The 20,844-nt window shown below is 36.3% G+C and overlaps 1 protein-coding gene across 1 annotated transcript in view; it reads left to right on the top strand.

Moving 5' to 3' along the window:
* Window positions 1–20,844, top strand: part of PPM1H (protein phosphatase, Mg2+/Mn2+ dependent 1H) — a 76,463-nt gene that overhangs the window by 45,820 nt on the left and 9,799 nt on the right. The window contains exons 5-9 of the mRNA XM_072399012.1: window positions 2,006–2,093; window positions 5,015–5,133; window positions 9,524–9,587; window positions 11,685–11,792; window positions 19,147–19,298. Of these exons, the coding sequence (XP_072255113.1) occupies window positions 2,006–2,093; window positions 5,015–5,133; window positions 9,524–9,587; window positions 11,685–11,792; window positions 19,147–19,298 (531 nt within the window). The remainder of the gene's footprint in view (window positions 1–2,005; window positions 2,094–5,014; window positions 5,134–9,523; window positions 9,588–11,684; window positions 11,793–19,146; window positions 19,299–20,844) is intronic.

Raw genomic sequence — 20,844 nt, forward strand, 5'->3', positions numbered from 1 at the left:
CCAAAACATTTGGGGGCCTGATCGTCTTTAGGTTAGTCTATACAAGCTAATGGCCAGATTTGAGATGCTTAATTAAAGTTAGTGACTAGATAATACAGGCAGCAATATATTCTGTTATACTGTGACCTATCCAAACAGACATGATCATTGTACAATCAGCGTTTCCACTGGAAACTAAATATCACTAAATATCAGTAAATGTGGAATTTTATTGTGATTAATCATTTAATGCGTCACAACTTTTTTTATTTGTATTCCTGATACTGTAAAAATAAAATTGTAAAACAAGGAGTTTCTCTGCCTTTTTAATATGAGAGAGCCCTTGAAATAATTTTGAAGTCCTCAGGGAACCTCTTCTATAATTACTATATCCACAGCTCACAGTACATTAGTGTGGTGGTCAGTAAGAAGAATGCCTCTTACAGATGGCAAAACTGATCATTGGTTAGTTAAACTGACCTGAGAGGCACAAATTTCTCATTGCTCATGGAACCCTGGTTGGGAAACACTGGTCTAGGGACTTAGTCTTTATAGGTCTCCCATGAACAAAATGTGTGTATACTGCATGAAGATGTCAGCACCAGCGAAGGTGCGAGGAGGGGGGAGTTTATATGCAGGCAGGTAAGATTGATTTTATTGCAGAACGGTCATATCTGCTCACAATTTCATTTATTACATTCAGTTCCTCTATAAGTACTTGTGTTCTGTTTATGTAGTCAGCAAGTTACTCTGTACTGTTACTAGTACATTCTAGCATCAAGCATGCTGAAATTATTGGTATGTTTTTTTTTTTACTGGTACATTGCCTCCTTGAAGTGTTTACTAATTTCTTTGATGTCTTTCAAACATATAGCTACAGATGGGAATTGATTTGAGAAGTGCAACAGCTGCTCTACTCTGAAATATTTGTCACTCTTGTTTACTCAATTCTGTACATCCTCCGGCAATTACTGTGTGAAGTCTCATCTTCAAGGGATAATATTAAGGACAGCAGAAATCTACTTGCAGATCTTTTGCAAAGCCGCAAACAAGCATTTTACTGTCTTCATAATGTTTCACAGTCTGCCTTGTTATTATTATTATTATTATTATTATTATGAAACAGGATTTATATAGCGCCAACATATTTCTCAGCGCTGTACAATAAATAAGGGTTGGAAATGACAGACGAATACAGACAGTGACACAGGAGATGAGGACCCTGTCCCAAAGAGCTTACAGTCTAGTGGGTGGCGGAGTTAACACACAATAGGATAGAAGATATGAAGTGGTGGAAAATGGGTAACCAAGTTTGAAAAAATGGGTTTTGAGGGCTCTTTTAAATGAGCAGAAAGTAGGAGCAAGCCATTTGAGTGTCATCAGCATACAGATGGTACTGTAAGCCAAAGAAGGATATGAGACTACCCAGAGAGGGGTGGCCAGTCTGGATATTTCCAGGGGTTCTCCATTTCCTCATTTCCTGAGATTAATGAGCACCAAGTTCTTTGGTTGATTTTGTATATGCACAATCCACCCTCAATGCCAAATATTTGCCCAAATAAACAGTAAATGTTGAAAAAAAAAAACTGTATGTAAAAATGTATGTTATGTATGTAAACATTTTATTTTTGTTTTGTATAGAAAAAAATGTATTGTGAAAAAAGAAAGAAAACACACACTTTAATAACTAGAACATTTGAGCAGGGCCCTGCCATAACAAACAATATCACCCTAAGTGTCAAAAGCATATTACATTCTTATGTAACACAGCACCTAAATGTGCTCATCAATAGGTAAAAAATATAGATCTGATCCTCAAGTTGTAGCTTCTAATACTATATTCAAAGGAATTTAGGGAAGTTTAAAGATTAGTTAATATTCCAAAGCCTTAACATCCTAAAATGGAATAAAAGTGTCACTAAACAAAAAAATATTAAATTTATTTCTCTATGATAATTTTTCTCTACCTGTTGTTCTAAAATTATATGTTCCATTATTTCCCCTCAATTCTATATATCCTTTACAGAGAACTGCAAATCCTTAATGTCTCTGGCTACAATTCATGCTCCCTGCACAATGGTTTAAATTGTAGCCACACTATTAAGATGCAGTTGGTAACTGGTTATGAACATATATTCCAGCCAAGTATTTTGATTGTAGCAAGATCTGTTGTTTCTGTGATATTGATCTTGAAGCATGAATACATGCATGACAAATGTTTCACATATAATGAATATACAGGGAGCTCTCTTACACAGTGCTTGTTTGGTTATCCCAGACCACCTAAATATATGCTTTCATCTATGTATTTTTGCTGGCAAATTTATTTTAATGCTGGATTTTTCTTTTTCTGCAAAGTGTTGGAATGCTACCTCCACCTTATCTCCAATACCATTTTTAGCTCCATCACACTTCTGTGCATAACACAAAGCCAAATAAAGGTATTTTACTCCCAGAATGTGTAAAGACTTGGACATGGTGGTAATGCAGCTGTTACATGACTTTTCATGAAAGCTGCAAAGCACCATCAATGTCGACCCAAAACTAATGTTTAATGTAATGATTTTGAATTTGCTTTGCATATTTGTTTTTGGAGCCTCCTTTGCACTCGTAACATTGTTATACTGCTTTGACTTTCAGGCCCTTATGTTTCTGCAAACTGGGTTGTAGCTGTTTTTTTCCCTCATTTTTCCATCTCATACCATTTATACAAAAAAGACAAATCTATACTTCCAAATATTTTATTGTTTACAATGTATCAGTAAAAGCATCTATAGCATAATAAAACTGTAACCTAATTATACAGCAGTAGAATCCTAATGTTATGACTTTCAAATGATATACCATATACATAAATAATTATAGCAATATATATTGTAAAAAGGTACATGATTAAAAGCACAGTATCTTGGTTGCTGGCACTACAAGAATAAAGTTCCCCAAATTATTAGTGTAGATTCCTATAATGCATCTGTAAATAACATAAATGTAACCATCAAGAGTCACCAAAGAGCTCTTTGCAGTACATGACATTGTACAGTATATAAGGAGTGAATGCGGCATTAAATAGCTCTTCATTTCATTACACTGCCTGAGGCACAGGAAACATTGCTGTTACAATACCATCAATTCCTGTGCATTAGCAGAGGACCAGTTTCTTTGTGAGTCCTTCCCACCCATAAGCCTGTATAGTATTCTTAATGTGTTGCATTGTAATAAGCCTCCATTACAGACAATTCAGCGAACATTTTCAGATACAAGCCTTTGTGTCACGTACATACTATGACTCACAAGGTCAGTTGGCCAGCAATGAATGTACAAATTATATTCTTTCCTGATCCACTTTTTTTCTCTAATGGAAATTCTTCATGGTGTTCGCATGCTACAAGAATTGTTGAAATGTTTGAAATTGAATTTTCACATACAATTCTTTTTCTTTCATTAGGTGTTTATCCAGTGTTAAGAATATTCTGTAACAAACCTTCATTAATAGCTAGTACATCCCTTTAGAAATAGTTGCTTCTAGTGTACATTTTACAATGTAACCATTTTTTCTATTATAAATTTGATTTACATTTATTTATGATATTAGTACAACTGTGTAGCAGGTACATTTTCTTAACGTGGAACTGTAATAAAAATAAAAAAACACCACTTACCTTTACTTCAGTAGACCCCCTGATCCCTCCATTCTTGGCCTTCATTAGGTCCCACGGAGTCCTGTAACCCTCCTTTGTCCCGGTGCAGAGGAAGTTCTGGGCAACGCCATCTTCTTCCCTTCTTCCTCCATTTGGCTTACCCAAACTCGTACTGTGCAAGCGCGAGATCAGGTGACATAGCACGCTGTAACATGGTGTAGGTATTCCAGGAGGCTCCTATTCAGTCTTTACCACCACTGCATTAAATTTTTACCTTATCTAAAGGGGCTATCTACATCATTGTATGATGATCTGGGCATCAGTTGGTACTTCAGTCTTAGAAATTTGAGTTCTCCTCAGTTCTTGCTATTGGCCCTTTATTGTAATGGTTGGTCTCATGGAACAAGAGTATAGTGTAGCTGGCCTTGAACAAGAATCCACACTCATTGGAGCTGTTTGCATATTAAAATGATACCCATTTTTAGTAGAAACTGGTGGGTAAATCATCCGAAGGCTTTTCACGGGTTTCGTCAGCAAGGTTTCCTTTCCTTTGCTAGCTTATGTTTCTTCCCTTAAGACCATAAAAAAAAGTGTTACTCTTTAGAGCTGGGTTCCATTTTTGTCCTGCATTTTATTAGTCCAGTACAGTGTTTGTCAGCAATGGAACCCTAGAGTTCCTCCAGATATGGCTAGAGGTTCTTTGAACAATGAGCATATATGGCCTCCCAGGTCAGTTACCACCCACACCAATGATTTTTTTCGCTATCTGTATTAGGAACATTCTTCCCGATGGCTAGCAATATAGAAGCCATTCTTCCCACTAATCAGCATGCTAATGCAGTGTTCTTCCCATTCCTTTTAGCTGGGTGCAGCACCTGGCACTTTTTGGTGACCACCCGGCTATTTTTGGGTGGTTACTGAAGAGTTGGGTCACAATACAAGGGTTCCACCCACCTAAAAATTTTTACCCCTCGGCTTGAAAAGACATCTGGCTTGAAGACTGCTAATGTATTGTGAGTTGTGGATGTTAATATTGTCTGGGTTCCCCAGGAGCTTAGTTATTTGAAGGGTTCACCCATGGTAAAAAGGTTGACTAGATTACAAGTGATATAAAGAGGCACATGAATCAAGTTTCAATCAAACAGTGAACAATGTAAATCCAGGTTTTGGGTGTTTGTTGGGCTTATAATGCATATAATGTTCATAACGCATTGTTATACTTATCTTTTTGTGTATGCTGCAAAAGTTATCTGCATGAAAATGCTTATTAGAATTATGCTCTGTATAAATTGTTGTTTTTATTTTTGCATACGGGATACATTAAAATTGGTAAAATTCATAGAATATCCATTTTTTGTAAAAAGGTTATTTTATAGTGTTCTGTTCTCCTATTCCAGGCTTTTCTGCAACCTCACCTGCTGGGGAATGAGTTTACACATTTAGAATTTCCAAGACGAGTGCAACGAAAGGAACTAGGCAAGATGATGCTGTACAGGGACTTTAATATGACAGGCTGGTAAGGCATTGTTCATTTTACAATCTTAATCCTCCTTATTTCAGTACATCAGTTTAAATCCACCTAACATATTCCAGGTCCTTCAAAGCAACAGGTGTTCAAAGTCTTTCAGTTCGCTTTGTTTCCAAGGCAGCCATAGAAAAGCCAAGTAGAAAACCTGTGTGATAGAGTTATGGTTTTGTCGGTTAAATTAATTCCAAGCACAGTTGTACTTGTCCTTCCCTACCTTCTAAACCTTCTTTTTGGCTTATCTCATGACATGTAGCCTTACTTAGATTACTTACTACAGTGTTTTAAAGGGAATGTTGAAATTTGCATATAGGAGAGTCTCCAGCATCCAAAGTACTTGTTACTGACAACACTACTTAAGTTGTAAACCGACAAACTGTCTGCTTAGTTGTTTTTTCTAGCAAGTAAGTATATCACTTTTAGATAAATAGCAATAAAGTAGTATAAAATAATACAGGAAAAATGCATTCTGAGGGTTGGGACTGGTTCCCTAGTACTAGTCCTCTCCCTGTAACTTACTTGTCATTCTGAATTTCCTTTTCAAACGTATCAATGTTACTATGTCTCCTTGGGATAGACTTTCTTGTATAAGCGTGATGTGATCACAGGCCTTATATACATACACATAACTGTACAAAAAAAGTGTTATGATGATTTGCGGTTGCTTCAGCTATCATCAATAGATTTTTTTCCAACATGACAATGCTAGGATTTTTTGGCCCCAATTGTAAAAAAGAGTTTCAGGGAGCCATCATTTTCACACGTGGTACAGAGTCCAGACCTTAACCCAATTAGGAATCTTTGGGATGTGCTGGAGAAGACTTTACACAGCAGTCCAACTCTCAAATTAGCAATGCATGAACTACGCAAATTGTTATTGCAACTGTGCACAGCAATAAATGTTGTGACATTGCATAAGCTTATCGAACGATGCCACTGCAAATGTGTGGTCTAACAAAATATTAGCAGGTGTGTATATATATAAATGTATATATATATTTATTATATTTATTTATTTACAGTTCCGTTTTAGTGTTATTTTAAATATGTTGTTTAATATATTACCTAAGTTTAACTCAATATTCATTAAATAGTTTGTACTAAAAAGTATAAAAACGCACCTTTATTTGTACTCCTCTGGAGAGATACATGTCAGAATGATGTACCTCTAAGCATGTCTGAGTTGATTGCATTTAATTAAATGTATTAGTATGCAAGAATATATTGTTCTTTCACAGTCACTTTGTTGAGATTTTGGAGTTCTGCCAAGCAGCTAAGCATTAGGGAATTATTTTTCCCCTCTTCCAGCTAAGAAGGGTTTTCATTCTCTGCGGATCTGATTAAAAGAAACTTCACTTTAAATTCATTTTGGATGCCTCACACTGACCCTTTATTTGACTGTGAGACTTCTGGTTTCTCTGTTGAAACAAAAAGTGCTTATTATTGTTTGTCAACATTACACAAGCAGACAAAAATGATTAACTAGAGCTAATGTTTGACATACTAGTTGAATGTATTGAATCTCATGGTGTGATGGAAACTCGCTAGGAATGTATTATGCTTTTTAATGTATTAATAAAATCAGAAATGAAAGAAGATGCAGCAACTTTCTTTTGTGTGTTATATTGATTCAAATCACAAACCAGCTACTTGGACATGATGATATGAATAAGCTAGCTGTCAAAAAAGTACCCAAGTATATTTTGAAGATTGTTCTGTTGTATATAAGACATAAAGCACTCTTGCTGGACTTCCAATGCTGCATTTCCCTGTTGGATTGATTACAATTTTTTTATGACATTTATTTCATAAGGAGTGAGGCGCAAGACTGAAAACAGTGTATAAAAGCAAGGTTAGGTCTGTATTTTATATTATCAGGTTTTAAAGATAATCACAGGCCTGCAGTAAAATCAGAGTGAGCTTCTAACATGTGGAAACACTCTTTATGAGAAAACTGTTTTCTATTTACTTAAAAACATAATCTATAAGGAATCCAGCGCAGCATTAAAAAGTCACACAGAAGATGTCTACTGGTCTTCTTTCTGACAGTGATGGGCCAATCACATTGTAAATTGATACAATTCAGTAAGGAAGATGAAAAGTAGGATCGGTACAAAGTACAGTAGACAACAAAGGACATGTGGAATTAGGAGTGATGTCCAAATATCATTGGAACTACACAAGGGCAAAGGGAACCAGATGTTCCTCTGGGGTCTACAATGAGCTGAAATAGGAAATCAATTTATTTGATTACATACTACAAGATAGTAAAATGCCTCAAAACAGAATTCTAAGTGAATTACCTGGGATTCCAGTATTCAATTTAGAGAATCATTTTCTGTCTCTGGTTTGGGTATAACTTTTATTAAGACAATGCAAAGTATCCTCATTTTTTTCTGCAATATTTAAATCAGCTTGAGAGAAAATAGTGGCATGTATCTCTATGGAGGATGTTAATCTTCTTTTTGTTCTGACATCTGTCACCTGGATAGAATTTGTTAGGAAATATTCCTTATGGTAACAGACAGCAGAAAAATACCGATAAATTCCAAACCTTCCTCACTGAACTATAAAATGTATTTTATCTCTGATTATGTCCCTTAGAGTCATTCCATTCAAATTTGGTGAATATCAAAAAATGAAAAAGTTTGCTACAGTTTTAGTCTTTCCTTATTTGATCCATAAGGTTTTAGTTTGGATTAAAAGGCAGATCAGGCTTATTGAAACTACTTACAAATATTTAAATGAACCAGAAAGGTTCTAATTCCAGTTTGATTTCCCCCATCGCAGTGTAAAATGAATCAGTGTTATGTCCTATCCTGATTAACAAGCAGGTTTCTTGGGTGCTTTATCTTGGAAAGGACATCCAAGGATAAGTTTAATATAAATTGCCCCTACTTATATGAGAACTGTTTGAAAAACAAATTACTGGTGTCCTTCTTTAAAAGTTGATACATTGTAGCTGTGATATAAATTGTTCCTAGCTAAAGTTAATGTTAGCTTTGCAGCCTGTTTAATAAATTTGCTACACCCAGGATAATCATTTAGCAGTCCTACATCATTGCACTTGTTCTGAAAATGTTCATTGTGATATACAAGGAGATCCCCCAGGGCTCAGATGAAATGTTTCCATCTACCTGGTTTGCTCTTCAAATATCTTAAAACGCATTTGTAGAACAAAGCATTTTTGATCGAGGAAGAATATGTTTTACTCAAGGACAAGATTTACAAACCACTCACCTCCAGCAATGACTTGCTTCGTTGAATGTCAGTTGAAGGGTATGGAATGGATGTGTTTCTTTTTAAGTATAATTTCTAACAGGTATATAAAGTGAAGGGCTTTATTCCTTTACATTTTTAAACTTTTTACAGTAGGTAACCTAAACTGGGAGTAATTAATTTCTTTAAGTGAAAGGAAACCAACATACAGATTTTTCTTCTGGTAAACTGTTTTTCCACAATCAGGTTTTTAACCTAAATGTTTATTTTAAATAAATCCATGAAATCTGAAGCAAAATATTGAACTCATAAATTAAGGAACGGGGAGACTTTTGGAATACCACCCTCATGTCCAGTATCTGTAATAAAACGTAGTGTGACTCTACAGTACAGACCCACGTACTTTCATTCAGCCATTCAAATATGGCTCCATCCACTTTTAATAAAACATTATTCTTATTGTTCATTGTTATGTACTTGCAGAATTCTTCAGCCGAAAAAGATGTACCCATTGTTAGGAATAATGCACATACAATGCTTTCTTACTTTCTCGTTGTCTGGTGTCTGTGATATGTAAATCATGGCAGCAGTCAAACAGTATGTGGTGTACTTCACATGAAAAAAATGGAGATTATAGACACACTGCCTTGTCCATACCCCCATGTCCTTACCGTAATTAATATATTAAAAAATAAAAATATGATGATGCTAGCTGGTAACATCATCACAAGTAGGTTACCATTAGAAAAAGAAAAGGTCTTTTGATAATCAAATCATGGCTCAACTTCCACCTGTTGGGAGGGTACAAGTAAAATTCTAACAGTTAGTTCATTGTATGGTTACTTCTCTTGTGGGATCATTGCTTTAAACCGATCTCAAACACATTATTGATGTGTACTATGACTGCAACTATCAACAAAAGTGTTGTGTTTCCTGTACATACATTAGATGCAGCATCCATTAGATTGGAAATGTTCAATTACAGTAATGATGTTGAGTACACAGTTGTAATCAATGATGTCTGTTGACAAGTTTCTATGCATGCTTCATGGTTGGATAGAAAATGTAATAGCTTTTATTGTAGCTGTTTTACTAAGACCATGTATGTTTTTGTTTTTTATCCTATTTGTTACTCTAATTTATATGTATTTATAACACACAGGGCCTACAAGACAATTGAAGAAGATGATTTGAAATTCCCTTTAATATATGGAGAAGGAAAAAAGGTAAAGTCCTCTTTCAGTTTGAATGGCCAAATTATATGATAATGTACACGTTTTACATTTATTTTACATAAAATAAAAAATATATATTCTACATTTTTCCTGATTTATTATGTATTCTGAGGAGATGGCTAAGCTTGGCAAGGCTGTAAGCAAGACTGGCAGACTGTAGCCAAAGCTTTAGGTGAACTGTGCCCTGAGACTTGCTGACCCTTTCCCGGGAGAATTGAAGTGACCTGTAAACAGCCATGTCTGGCCATATAATAGAGGAATTTCCCTAGTAATGCCCATGGCTAACCTGTTTGGCATTGATGTCCTTGGTTCCCACATGTAACCCCACGTGCCAACTCCCACCACCAATAATTGTGTCTAGAAATAGTTTTGCCTAATCCCTGGATCTAACCCGCTAGTGGACTTTTGCATACAAATGTTGCCCTGCGCAATTAGTGATAAGTTATAGTACTCCAAAACTCCTAAATGCTTGTGTCATCACTCTATAACTGCAGCAAACTAAAACATTTAGTAGTAAGCAGAAGCAGTCTCATAGATGACCATGTGCCTGGTTTGCCATATAGGAATTCTAAAAGTCGCCGAACTTCACTCTTAATTGGCAGGGATGTACATTTCCCCTTGTTTAATCCGTGTTGTACTCCTGTTGATGGATTAATTATTTAGAAAGGTGTATAATACTTCTTGCATTACAAAATATTCTACAAATTTTTTCCGTCCTGTAATTTGGCCAGTTAATGCATTCAAAAAAATTATTCAGCTTTAATATTATTATTATTATTATTATTATTATTATTATTATTATTATTATTTAATTCATGGGTAAAGCAAACCAGTCCTTTGGCTATAACAAGCACCCCAGATTTAGTCATTTTTTCTAAATATGCAGAATCCCTAGGCTTTTTATTTTGTAGTTTATCCTCATAACTATTTTTTTCTTTTTAGGAGGGATTGTAGCAGGACTTGTGGCTTTATTAACCCAAGCAGAATTAAGATTAAATGCATAGATACAATGCACTCTCATCATTTTGTTGTATATATTTCATGACATTTTACATTTTTGTAAAAAAAATAGTGGTTTTCTATATATTTTTGCTGTATTTTTTATGATGTGGGCTAAAAAATAACTTAAAAAGTTTACAGTTGTTGTATTTCATGTAAATATTTTGCATTTCATATCCAACAAGAAGATCTCTGAGCTCTAAGCAAATTTTTTACATGTTTTATGTCTATCCTAATATCTTCTTTTAGAAAAAAAGCATTTTGTTTAAAATTTCAACAGATTAGGTTTACATTTAAATGCTCAATTTCCTAAGCCTCCTCATTAAAAATAAAAGTTATTTTTGTTCACTGAAAAAGAGACATTTGGTGTCTTTGTATGCTAGAGTTTTGGCTCTAAAATATTAGTCCACAGTATATCTGCCTTGTAATTATAAATGTGTTCAGTAAGTTTTTGTAGCTTCAAAATATTGTGTGGCACATATAGACATCTGCATCTTAGTGCATTCAGTTAAACCATGCAAGTTTTTTTAATAATAGGATAGAAAGACGGGAAGACTGACAAACAAATGGGCTTGCACAATTGTTGAAAAAATAATGCATTTTTGCTAGCACAATACCATTTATTTTTGGGCACCCAGCACGTGCTAATGCAGGTAACCTGTGTGATATGGCATATGTTGACACATTGGCCCTGATTTATGAACACTCTCCATGGCTTGGAAGAATAGACATTCTTCAGTGAAGCTGGGTGATTCAGCAAACCTAGAATGGATCTGGTCCAGGATTCAAAACATTTGCTAGCAAAAAACAAATGATTTTTAAAAATCCAGCCCATTTTTTCTTGATCACCCAGCTTCACTTCTAGAAGTGTATTTTCTCCAGCCTCGAAGAGCTTTAAAAAAAAACATGGTCATTGTACTACACCTGAACCGATTAAATGGACCATAAATGTTACCAAGATTTCCAAAAATGAAAACTTGTCACTGTAACATACTGACTGCTCCAGACAGACCCAAAAACCTTTTCCCATACAAAACAAAGTTTGGCTTTGCTCTATAATAATACATTGATTTTTTTTTTTTTACACAGGCACGGGTAATGGCTACAATTGGAGTAACCAGGGGTCTTGGTGATCATGATTTAAAAGTTCATGATTCAAATATTTACATTAAGCCTTTTCTCTCATCTGTGCCAGAGGTAAGTGCCTGTTTTTTAATATCAGCCACAGTAACATTGTATTCCATGTTGTCCTGTCTTTATTTGTAGAATTCCCCCTTATCCCTGTACTTATCCCTGTAGTACAGTTTTGGGTTAATATTATACTTCCCTGTAGCTTCATGCATTGTATCAGCCATTGGTTTATTTATGTTACAGATCCTGAACAATATTTAGTATACATTAAAATCTTCAGTCCCTTATAAGCCGTTACTATTTTTATATAAGGTTTATATTTTGTATGCATCATCACTGCTGAGTTTTTTCTTCATGATCACTTAGTTTAAATGATAAAACTCATTTAAATATTTGAATATACAACAAGTTCTATGCTATGAGCTCAGTCCATTGACTTTATTGTTTTCTAGACCACCTTATTGTTCTCGTTTCCAGGCTACCCCACTAAACATCTCTATTATGCCATATGGCTGTAAACAGCACCGTGTCCCTCCACACCCCAGAATGCCACTTTCTCTATTGATTTCAACACTGTACATCATTAATAAACATGCCACACACTTTCTGCCGAGTTTATATTCAACAACTTTACTTTGTTGAAAAAAATACCTGTAATGAGCTCATTTCTCTTTGCAAAATTTTCTGATGTCTTTGGTGGGGAGCACTAGAGAAATAATTCCTTAGTGATTCAAGAATGAAATTTTGTTATGTAAATTTATTTCATATCTACAATCTTAACTGAAGATTCAGTACAATTCAATAATGCATTGTGGATACTTACATTTTTAAAAAGTACATGATGAAATATTTCCGATTCCTAAAGTAAACTTGTCATATCTACCAAAGTGTAAAACTGACTTAATTTGTATACCGCTGGCTTCAAGTACCATAAGTTTTAATATGTATTTCCATAGCACGAACATAATATGGATCACTTTAAATTGTCCATAATCATGAACATAGAGGCTAACTGTTTTTTAATCTACAATCTAATGTTCCTAACCATCTAAGAACAAGTCAATTAACCCACCAATATGTTTTTAGGATTTTATTTTTCATTTGTCCCTGAGTTTTTTTTTTAGATCCTACGCTTGGGCTGTATACAGCAGTGGTCGCCAACTTTTTTGGACCCACAGACCACTAAATTTACCGGCTCCAGACTGCATATGCGCAGGGAAGCCGAGTGTCACTCAATGGGGAAGAAAATTCCCCCATTGTGACGTCATGATCTCAGAACCTGTCCACCCTCCCATCGCAGGTCTGACCATTGAAACTAAGTGTTTTCAATGCTGGACCAGATCTATTCCAGGTTTGCTGGATCAACCAGGTTCTTCCATGATAGTCTATTTTCTGCTTGCAGAGCTTTAATATGTCTGACATTTAATAATTTAACAGAGGCAGGTTTAATGTCAGCAGTAGAAGGGATTTAAGTAAATCTGATAGTATCATAAATATTATGTCATCTGGTTCACTTATTTCCTGCAGAAATAAAGCAGGCCTAGTTGGGTTTTGTAACAGAGCAATCTATTTAAACCAATACAGTTGTACAGGACATTGTTAATACACATTTGTAGGACTATTAGTGTAAATTATGTTTTTGAACAATTTCCTGATGAACCAGCAGGTAATATTTGCTGCTGGAAAATACATAGTATTGTACATAGTAGCATTAGTCTTAGGGACTTGTGGTAAATCGCAACATGGTCAACCATACTCCCATCTGCTCCCATTCTCCGTATGTGGTAGTGTTTGGGGACCACTTTGTTCAAACATTTGCACAATTTCTGGAAGTGACTTCTTCTGGCTGTGTGGTTGCTTTCCCTCTGGAAGGAAAATTGCAACACAAACTCCGATACAGAACATTCAAATGCATTGATCTGTGGTGTGGTTTGCCTCTCCTGGACATATTGGCAGTTAGTAATGTGCGGGATTGGCTAATTATACCTGTCTGAAACCAACTCTGAAAGAAGCTTTCAGGAGATCAGAAATAGAATAACATAAAGGAAACAGTGTGGCTACAATTTAACTTTTCTTTCCAACAGTGCTAGTTGTCTGACTGTCATTCACACCCTTTTGTATCAATTCTTGTATCAAGTCAAGCACTTTGCATACTGAGAAGGAATTCAACAATGACAGCCCACAATAGTTCACTTTTCAAAAAATGTTTGCTTTTAAACTGTACTACACAAGCACAGATTAATCAGTAATGATCTACAAAGTCCCAAACCCAGGTCAGGGGCTTGTACAAAATCAATGTTATGTTGTGTTGTGTTAATATGTTTTCCTTTAGTAACTTAGGTCAAAGTAGTATTATTTTTGCTTTGTTACATCAAGGAATGCTACTTTAAACAGGAAATTAATTTCTTGTGGCTGTTATGTCTTTTGGGAAGAATTTGTTTTTGCGTCAGATTTGTGTGACATCATTCATGGAAGAAGGCGTGCGTTTGAGACGATGCAGCTGAAAAAGCTATGTATATATAAGCCCTTAGGTCTGGTTTGAAGATCTGCACCTGAATATCGGATGACAAGGACTAAATTAATTAATACATTACTTGGATCAGGCTTTACTGGAAAAATCATCCAACCTTATCTGTAACCCTCTAATGATGTAGGAAATCATGTGTTTATTAGTATTCTTAAAAAAATGAAAAAGAGAGAAATAGAAATCGTCTCGTCAGAGAAATGAGTTTCTCATTATTTACATGGAACGTGTAGGAAGTGATCATTCTCAGAGTACGCTTTAGGATGTTTTTGTTTGAAGTCAATGCTAGTTGATCCCACCTGGAAAAATAGTGAAGGCAGCATTCACTGCACAGATGGAACACAGAGTGCGGCATGGGATTTCAGAAGACAAAGGCTATTGAAAGGCAAGATATCCTAAAAGGGAAAATAAAAGGAGAGGGATCTGTTTGCAATCAAATCACATTTCTTAAGTTCCTGTGTCTGTTTTGTAGTCAGCATACCATTTATATCAGCCTGAAATTCACTATTATTGTCCTTGCAATCCTTAATCCTCCGACAAATTGCATACATTTTCTTCCACCTGGCTCAAATACTAAGGAGAATCACCTGCTATCACAATATTTGCACAGACACTAGTCCACAGGGAATAAAATACAACTTGAAACGTTCTCTATCTAAGCTTTTAGGTGTACATGCATTTTTTTGGCAAATAATTTACCCTAAGGCAAGAAAAGGGCAAAAAGTATAGAAAAATTGTAAGACGAGGACTCCAGATATTAAAGTTCAGAGAAGGCTCTTAGGAAAACACACAAGTAACACTACAACTGTCTATTTTAATCTTGCAGTAAATTCAGCATAGGGGGCCACATGCGGCCCTTTGTCACTTCCTGCTGGGCCTTTGGGGCCCCTGGAAAAACATATAATGTTTCGATATTTACTTAAGCCAGTGAAAGAAAATTACTCCTTAAACTGGCTTCTAACAGTTATATTTTATGCTTTGTTTCCCTTGTCTTACTTTTTCATGTGTTCCCTATCTCCATTCCCACTAATTGCAAAAGCCCAACAAAATCATAAATAAATGCAATCAGATATGGTATGGAAAATCTACCATAAGGAATAGCAACATTTTTCAGTTAATGTTTCTAAAAATTTGTGCATCATTAAGTCATTGAGTATCCCTGTTGACATGTTTAAGAAATATTGGGCAGCTTTGTTACATTTTTTTTTTCCGGTACTCAATGATATGTTGAAGTATATAAGGCTGCTTGGATCTATATATTAGGCTAAAGCTGCGTACACACTTGCAATTTTTGTCGTTGGAAAGGATCTTTCACGATCCTTTCCAACGACAAGGGGCTGCAAGATGCATGAACGATGCTGTACATACAGCACCGTTCATGCTCTATGGAGAGGGGAGGGGGAGAGCGACGGAGCGGCACCCTGCTGCGCGCTCTCCCCTTCCCTTTCATTACGATCAGCTGTCGTCCATCGTCCGTGGATCCGGCAGGTCGGTCGTCCGGACGATGGACGACACCAACTGTGCACACAGAAGATTTTCGCCCGATAATTGGCCGATGCCGATTATCGGGCGATAAAAATCTGCCGTGTGTACGTAGCTTAAAATAATAGTTAATACCCCCATATGGGAAAACAACTTTTCCACTTTTGTAAATAAGGAATTGAGTGGGTCCAAAGCTTGGAAGCCGGTATATTCGTCTTATTATTGGATTGTTAGAGAACTCAGAATTAAAGACATTTCAACATTTAAAATTAAAATACAAACTTGAACGAAAAGTACTTTTTTAGTTTCTCAATTTGCATCATGCAATTTGGATACATGAATGATACATTTTTATTAACATGACTTGTTTCATGAGTATATAGTAGTATGTATTTCAGACAAAATACTGAAAAAGGTTGAGAATAAGTCACGTGTAAAACAGGAGGTAGATCTAGGACAGATAAGGAAAGATACATGGAACAGAAAAACACAGATTATCACAGATGTTCATGGTACATAGGGGTCTAACACACACCAATTTTATTAATATATTTTGCATAAGATAGAAAGACGAGAGATTCCTTCATGTGGTAAGTGTGGTGCACATGATGGAGAATTCATTTATTGTTGTGGGTTGCCCAACATAAAAAAAAAAGATTTTGATTAGAGTTAGTGATAAATTTAATATGGTATTTGCAATGGATATTAAAAGTCACCTACTAGTATACTAATGAATAAGGGGGTAAATTGAATATTGCTGTTTTTGGGCTTCGTTTACCACTAGTTCTAATGAGTTGGGTGTCCAATGTTCCCTCCAGAGAGGAGGAATGGTAGGATAAGGTACTTTGTAGCATTATCCCAAGCAGTACTTGCTCATTTGTAAAAAAAAAAAAAATAACCATCTGACTCACTCCAGCCAGTGTAGAGCTGGATACCACGACCAAATAGGTTCACGTGGCCATGAAGGGGTGTATAAATTAGAGATTGCTGCACACTGGGGTTTTGTTTTAATTATGCACCTAACTCAGTATTTTGTTAAGAGATCACTATGCACATTCCAAAATAGTGCTGTGCAATTGTTACTGTAGTTCAGCAAAGCCCCAGTGCTTTTCCTTATCCGTGAAGTTATGTCATTAATTCAAAAGCAAATACCAGAATTCCAAAAAATCTGCTTTTCAGGCAAGGCTTTGAGAAGCAGAAATGCTTTTGCTAGAAAAATCAGCCGTTATTTTATAAACATTCCCCCTTTACAGAGAGGGAAGAATGCAGAGAGGCGTATTAAAACATCCCAGCCGTGTGGCCATGCCAAATAAAGTGCATGTTTAGACGAGTTTGTGGACCACAGATGTATTGCTGAATTGAAAGGATTAACCAGCATGTCTGACCGGGCGTACTATTTCCAAATTGTAATACTGAATATAATTTTCTCTTGGAAGCTGTCATGCTTTTTTTCAATTACCACCATTCCTTAGGTTAATTAAAGTGCTTTGCAAGCAATGCCTGATGCTTGTAAGGTTTAGAAGGGAATTCTAAAAGTGAGTAGTGACCTTTGGAATGCCGAACCAGAGGAAACGAAGTAGATGTTCAACAAAAGATTTGTTTAGAAACTTGGAATGTTCTGCAGTATAGGCCAGAGATTGTCTCTGGATTGTGTAAAGACCAGCAGTCAAAACCTTAAACCAATTTATGAAACCGTACCATGTTTGATGCAGGCTCTTTGCCTTCTTTTACTGTTTTAAAATAAGATAAGATATGTATGCAGTGTGTTGCAATATAACTGTAACCTTATGGGTGAACTCATAATAATATATATTCAGTGCTTTATTATACACAAATAATGTCACTTAATATACACTTGTATCATGTGATTTATAGTTTTCTAGTTCTAATTTTTTTTTATGGTTAAGTACAAGATTAGAAAATAAAACAATTTCCATCACCTTCCTTCTGCTGTGCACCATTATTATAAAAATTAACAGCTATGTTGCTCTTGTTGTTTTGACAATAGCCTTAATTGAACGTATTCATCTATTCTTTGCTTATAATTGACCAGAGGCACCATAGGTTGTCACATGGGTGTGAAGAGAGAATCACCAGTCTTGTAAAGCAGTGGTCCCCAACCTTTTGGAGCTTACAGACAACTATATGCACAGACTCCGGACCGCGCATGCGCAGGGAGTTGTGTGTCACTTAAAGGGGGAAGAAACTCACCCCAGAGTGACGTCATGATTCCAGAACCCGCCCACTGTCCCATCGCGGGTCTGAGCCTGGGTCCAGAGACAACGTGTCCATCGCCCTGGGTTCTTCTCCTGACCCTGCTGGGGGTGCATCAAGGGTTGGGGACCAATGTTGTATAACACTAAACTAACTCTCCTTAACACCTTCTGGTCTCCCACAAATCACTATGTATGTCTTAGTTTCAGTTAGCTGGCTCCACTGTCCTCCCTCTTTCATCTCCATGCAGTTAAACTTCAAGCTTGACTGAAATAGGCTTGCACGTTTGTGCCTGACTCCTTTCTATTTCCCTAACTTTATGGGTAGACTTAAACAGATGTAAATTCTGAAGGGATGGGGAGGAGATACAGGCAGACAGATAGAAATTCCTGTGTTGTATCCATTGTGTTCCTCTAGATTGCTAGCTTCCTGCTTTTTATCTATTCAGGAAAAGTAATTCTTGGAATTCTGTGTTTGTTATTTGAAAGATATGTACAGATTTCTTTAATAAAGCAGACCTGGAGGTAAAATGCAAGGTCATCTTCCTAGATCCAGGCTCCCTCCCCCTGTAAAAATTACTAAATGATGGTAAAAAAAACAAAAAAAATGTCAGGTTAAGAGGTTAGATTTGTTTGTTACCTTACTGCTGTCTTCCGCATTACAGTGTATGACGTCTATCATTTCAATAGGATTCCCCGAGAATGAGTACCCCAAACCTTTTAAGAAGACACTTCACCGCAATGAAGCAGTATCTTCCCTTGAGATTTGGGATTCTCATTGTTCTCAGGATCTCACCAGGAGAGTGACATCAAATGTATTATAGGCTAAAAGATTGAGGATCCTAGGATAGCATTTAAATTGTAACCAGTTTAAAGGAAAGGGCAGGAAAATTTATAATGGGAAACTTGCCTAATTTGGCTTATTGTAAAACAAAAAAACAAGCCATAATACATTTGCTCTTATTCTTTACTATATATCGAGTATATAGAATATATTGTGTATACCAAACCAAAGAAATCGAGACTTATTCTACATACAAGACTTTTTCATGCAAATGGAAATTACTTCTTTCAAGGTTTCTAGGTTTTCTGTGACAGAAGGAAGTTCTGTAAAGATTTCTCTGTAAAGACAAGTAAATTTTAGGACATTTCAGCACTTATTTGAGCTCCCGCCAATAATTTTGTCCATATTTCATTACAGGTGCGAGTTTATGATCTTCAGCAGTATGAGCACAGTGCAGATGATGTGCTAGTTTTGGCAACAGATGGCCTTTGGGATGTCTTGTTAAATGAAGAAGTCTCTGAAGCTGTTACAAATTTCCTAGCATGCTGTGACCCAGATGACCCTCATAGGTTTGTCTTTTTAATCTAACTTTTTGGCACTGACAATACATACAACATATGCTTTTTTCTGGAGCACATTGCATACATAACACATAACCCTCATAAACTAAAAGCCACAATATTGTGGTAAATTGCCGGCCAAAAAAAAAAATCCATGTAGATCTACACCTCCTAATAATCCCTTTCCACAAACACAGATGTACCCAGCTGCTTCACCATCAGTTCAGGCTAATGCTGTTCACTCAACCAGATGGGAGGTCGCCCTCACACCTTCAAGTGTGCTATTAGGATCAGAAATAGTATAGTGTAGTGTGGTGTCCTTCCTGATAACTGCTTTTTCCTGAGAGTCTTGTTAAGTGTTTATTACATGCTTATTGTCCTTTTAGTCCTAGACACTTCAACTTTTACCTAATGATCATACAGCAATAAATACAAGTGACTAAAGAGATTGCATTGCACTGATAATCAAAACTCGTGTTTATCAACTTTTTTAACATGGGGGAACCTTTGAAAAATCTTTCAGATCTTCAGGGAACCACAGCTATAATTACTATTTTCACAGCTCACAGTACATTAGTGTGGTGATCAGTAGGAAGGATGCCTCTTATATTGCTGACCAGTGGGAAGAATGTCATCCTTACAGGTAGCCAAAAAGATCATTGGTGTCACCTAAAATAACCTGGGCGGCACACACTGCTCATTGCTCAAGGAACCTATAGTAACTCATAAAGGTTGAGAAACACTGATCTAAACAACACAGACTACAAGTCCATTTTGCCACACTTTAGCGGACTGTGAGAAGATGGAAGTGTCACACGTGCCTCTTATTTAGAGATACTTTGAAACCCTTACTAGAGACAATATTTTATCCTGAAGCACCTGGAATTTACAAGACACAACCTAAAACTTTTGTACAGGCATAGATTACCCTGGGTTGTCATGAATTCATTCGCTAATGGTTACGGGCAGTAACCCAGAATTAGAACAGATTGATCAAGATGAGATTTAGATTAGAATCGATTCTAGTCCCCTGGAGCAGTGGTCGCCAACCTTTCGGACCTCACAGACCCCTAAATTTTTTAATTTAAATCCTGGGCATGCATAGGGAGCTGTGTGTCACTTAAAGGGAAAGAAACTTCCCCCAGAATGATGTCATGATACCAGAACCTGCCACTCTCCCATTGGCAGGTTCAGACCTTCTTGCTAAACATCCTGGGGGGACAGTAGTGCAGGGCTGTGACTACGGGGGACATGATCAGTGGGGTCAGGAGAAAGACTCCGTTGGGGGGCGCACCAGACAGGTTATTTTTCGTTGGAACACAAAAATTTGCTCGCAGACCACCGGTTGGTGACCGCTGCCCTGGAGGACTCCCTATTTCAACATACACACAACAAAAGAAAATGATCTTGTAATTCCATTTGCTAGCACTTATAATCTGTGCCCATTTATTGAATACAAAAACTATAAAAGGCTTTCTTTTTTTTCGGATTAGAACACAATGGGAACTTAATTCTTTATTGTACATAGTAGCAATATGTTCAGGCTCCACACTTT

The sequence above is a fragment of the Pyxicephalus adspersus genome, chromosome 2, assembly GCF_032062135.1.
Source record: "Pyxicephalus adspersus chromosome 2, UCB_Pads_2.0, whole genome shotgun sequence".
Taxonomy (NCBI): Eukaryota; Metazoa; Chordata; class Amphibia; order Anura; family Pyxicephalidae; genus Pyxicephalus; species Pyxicephalus adspersus.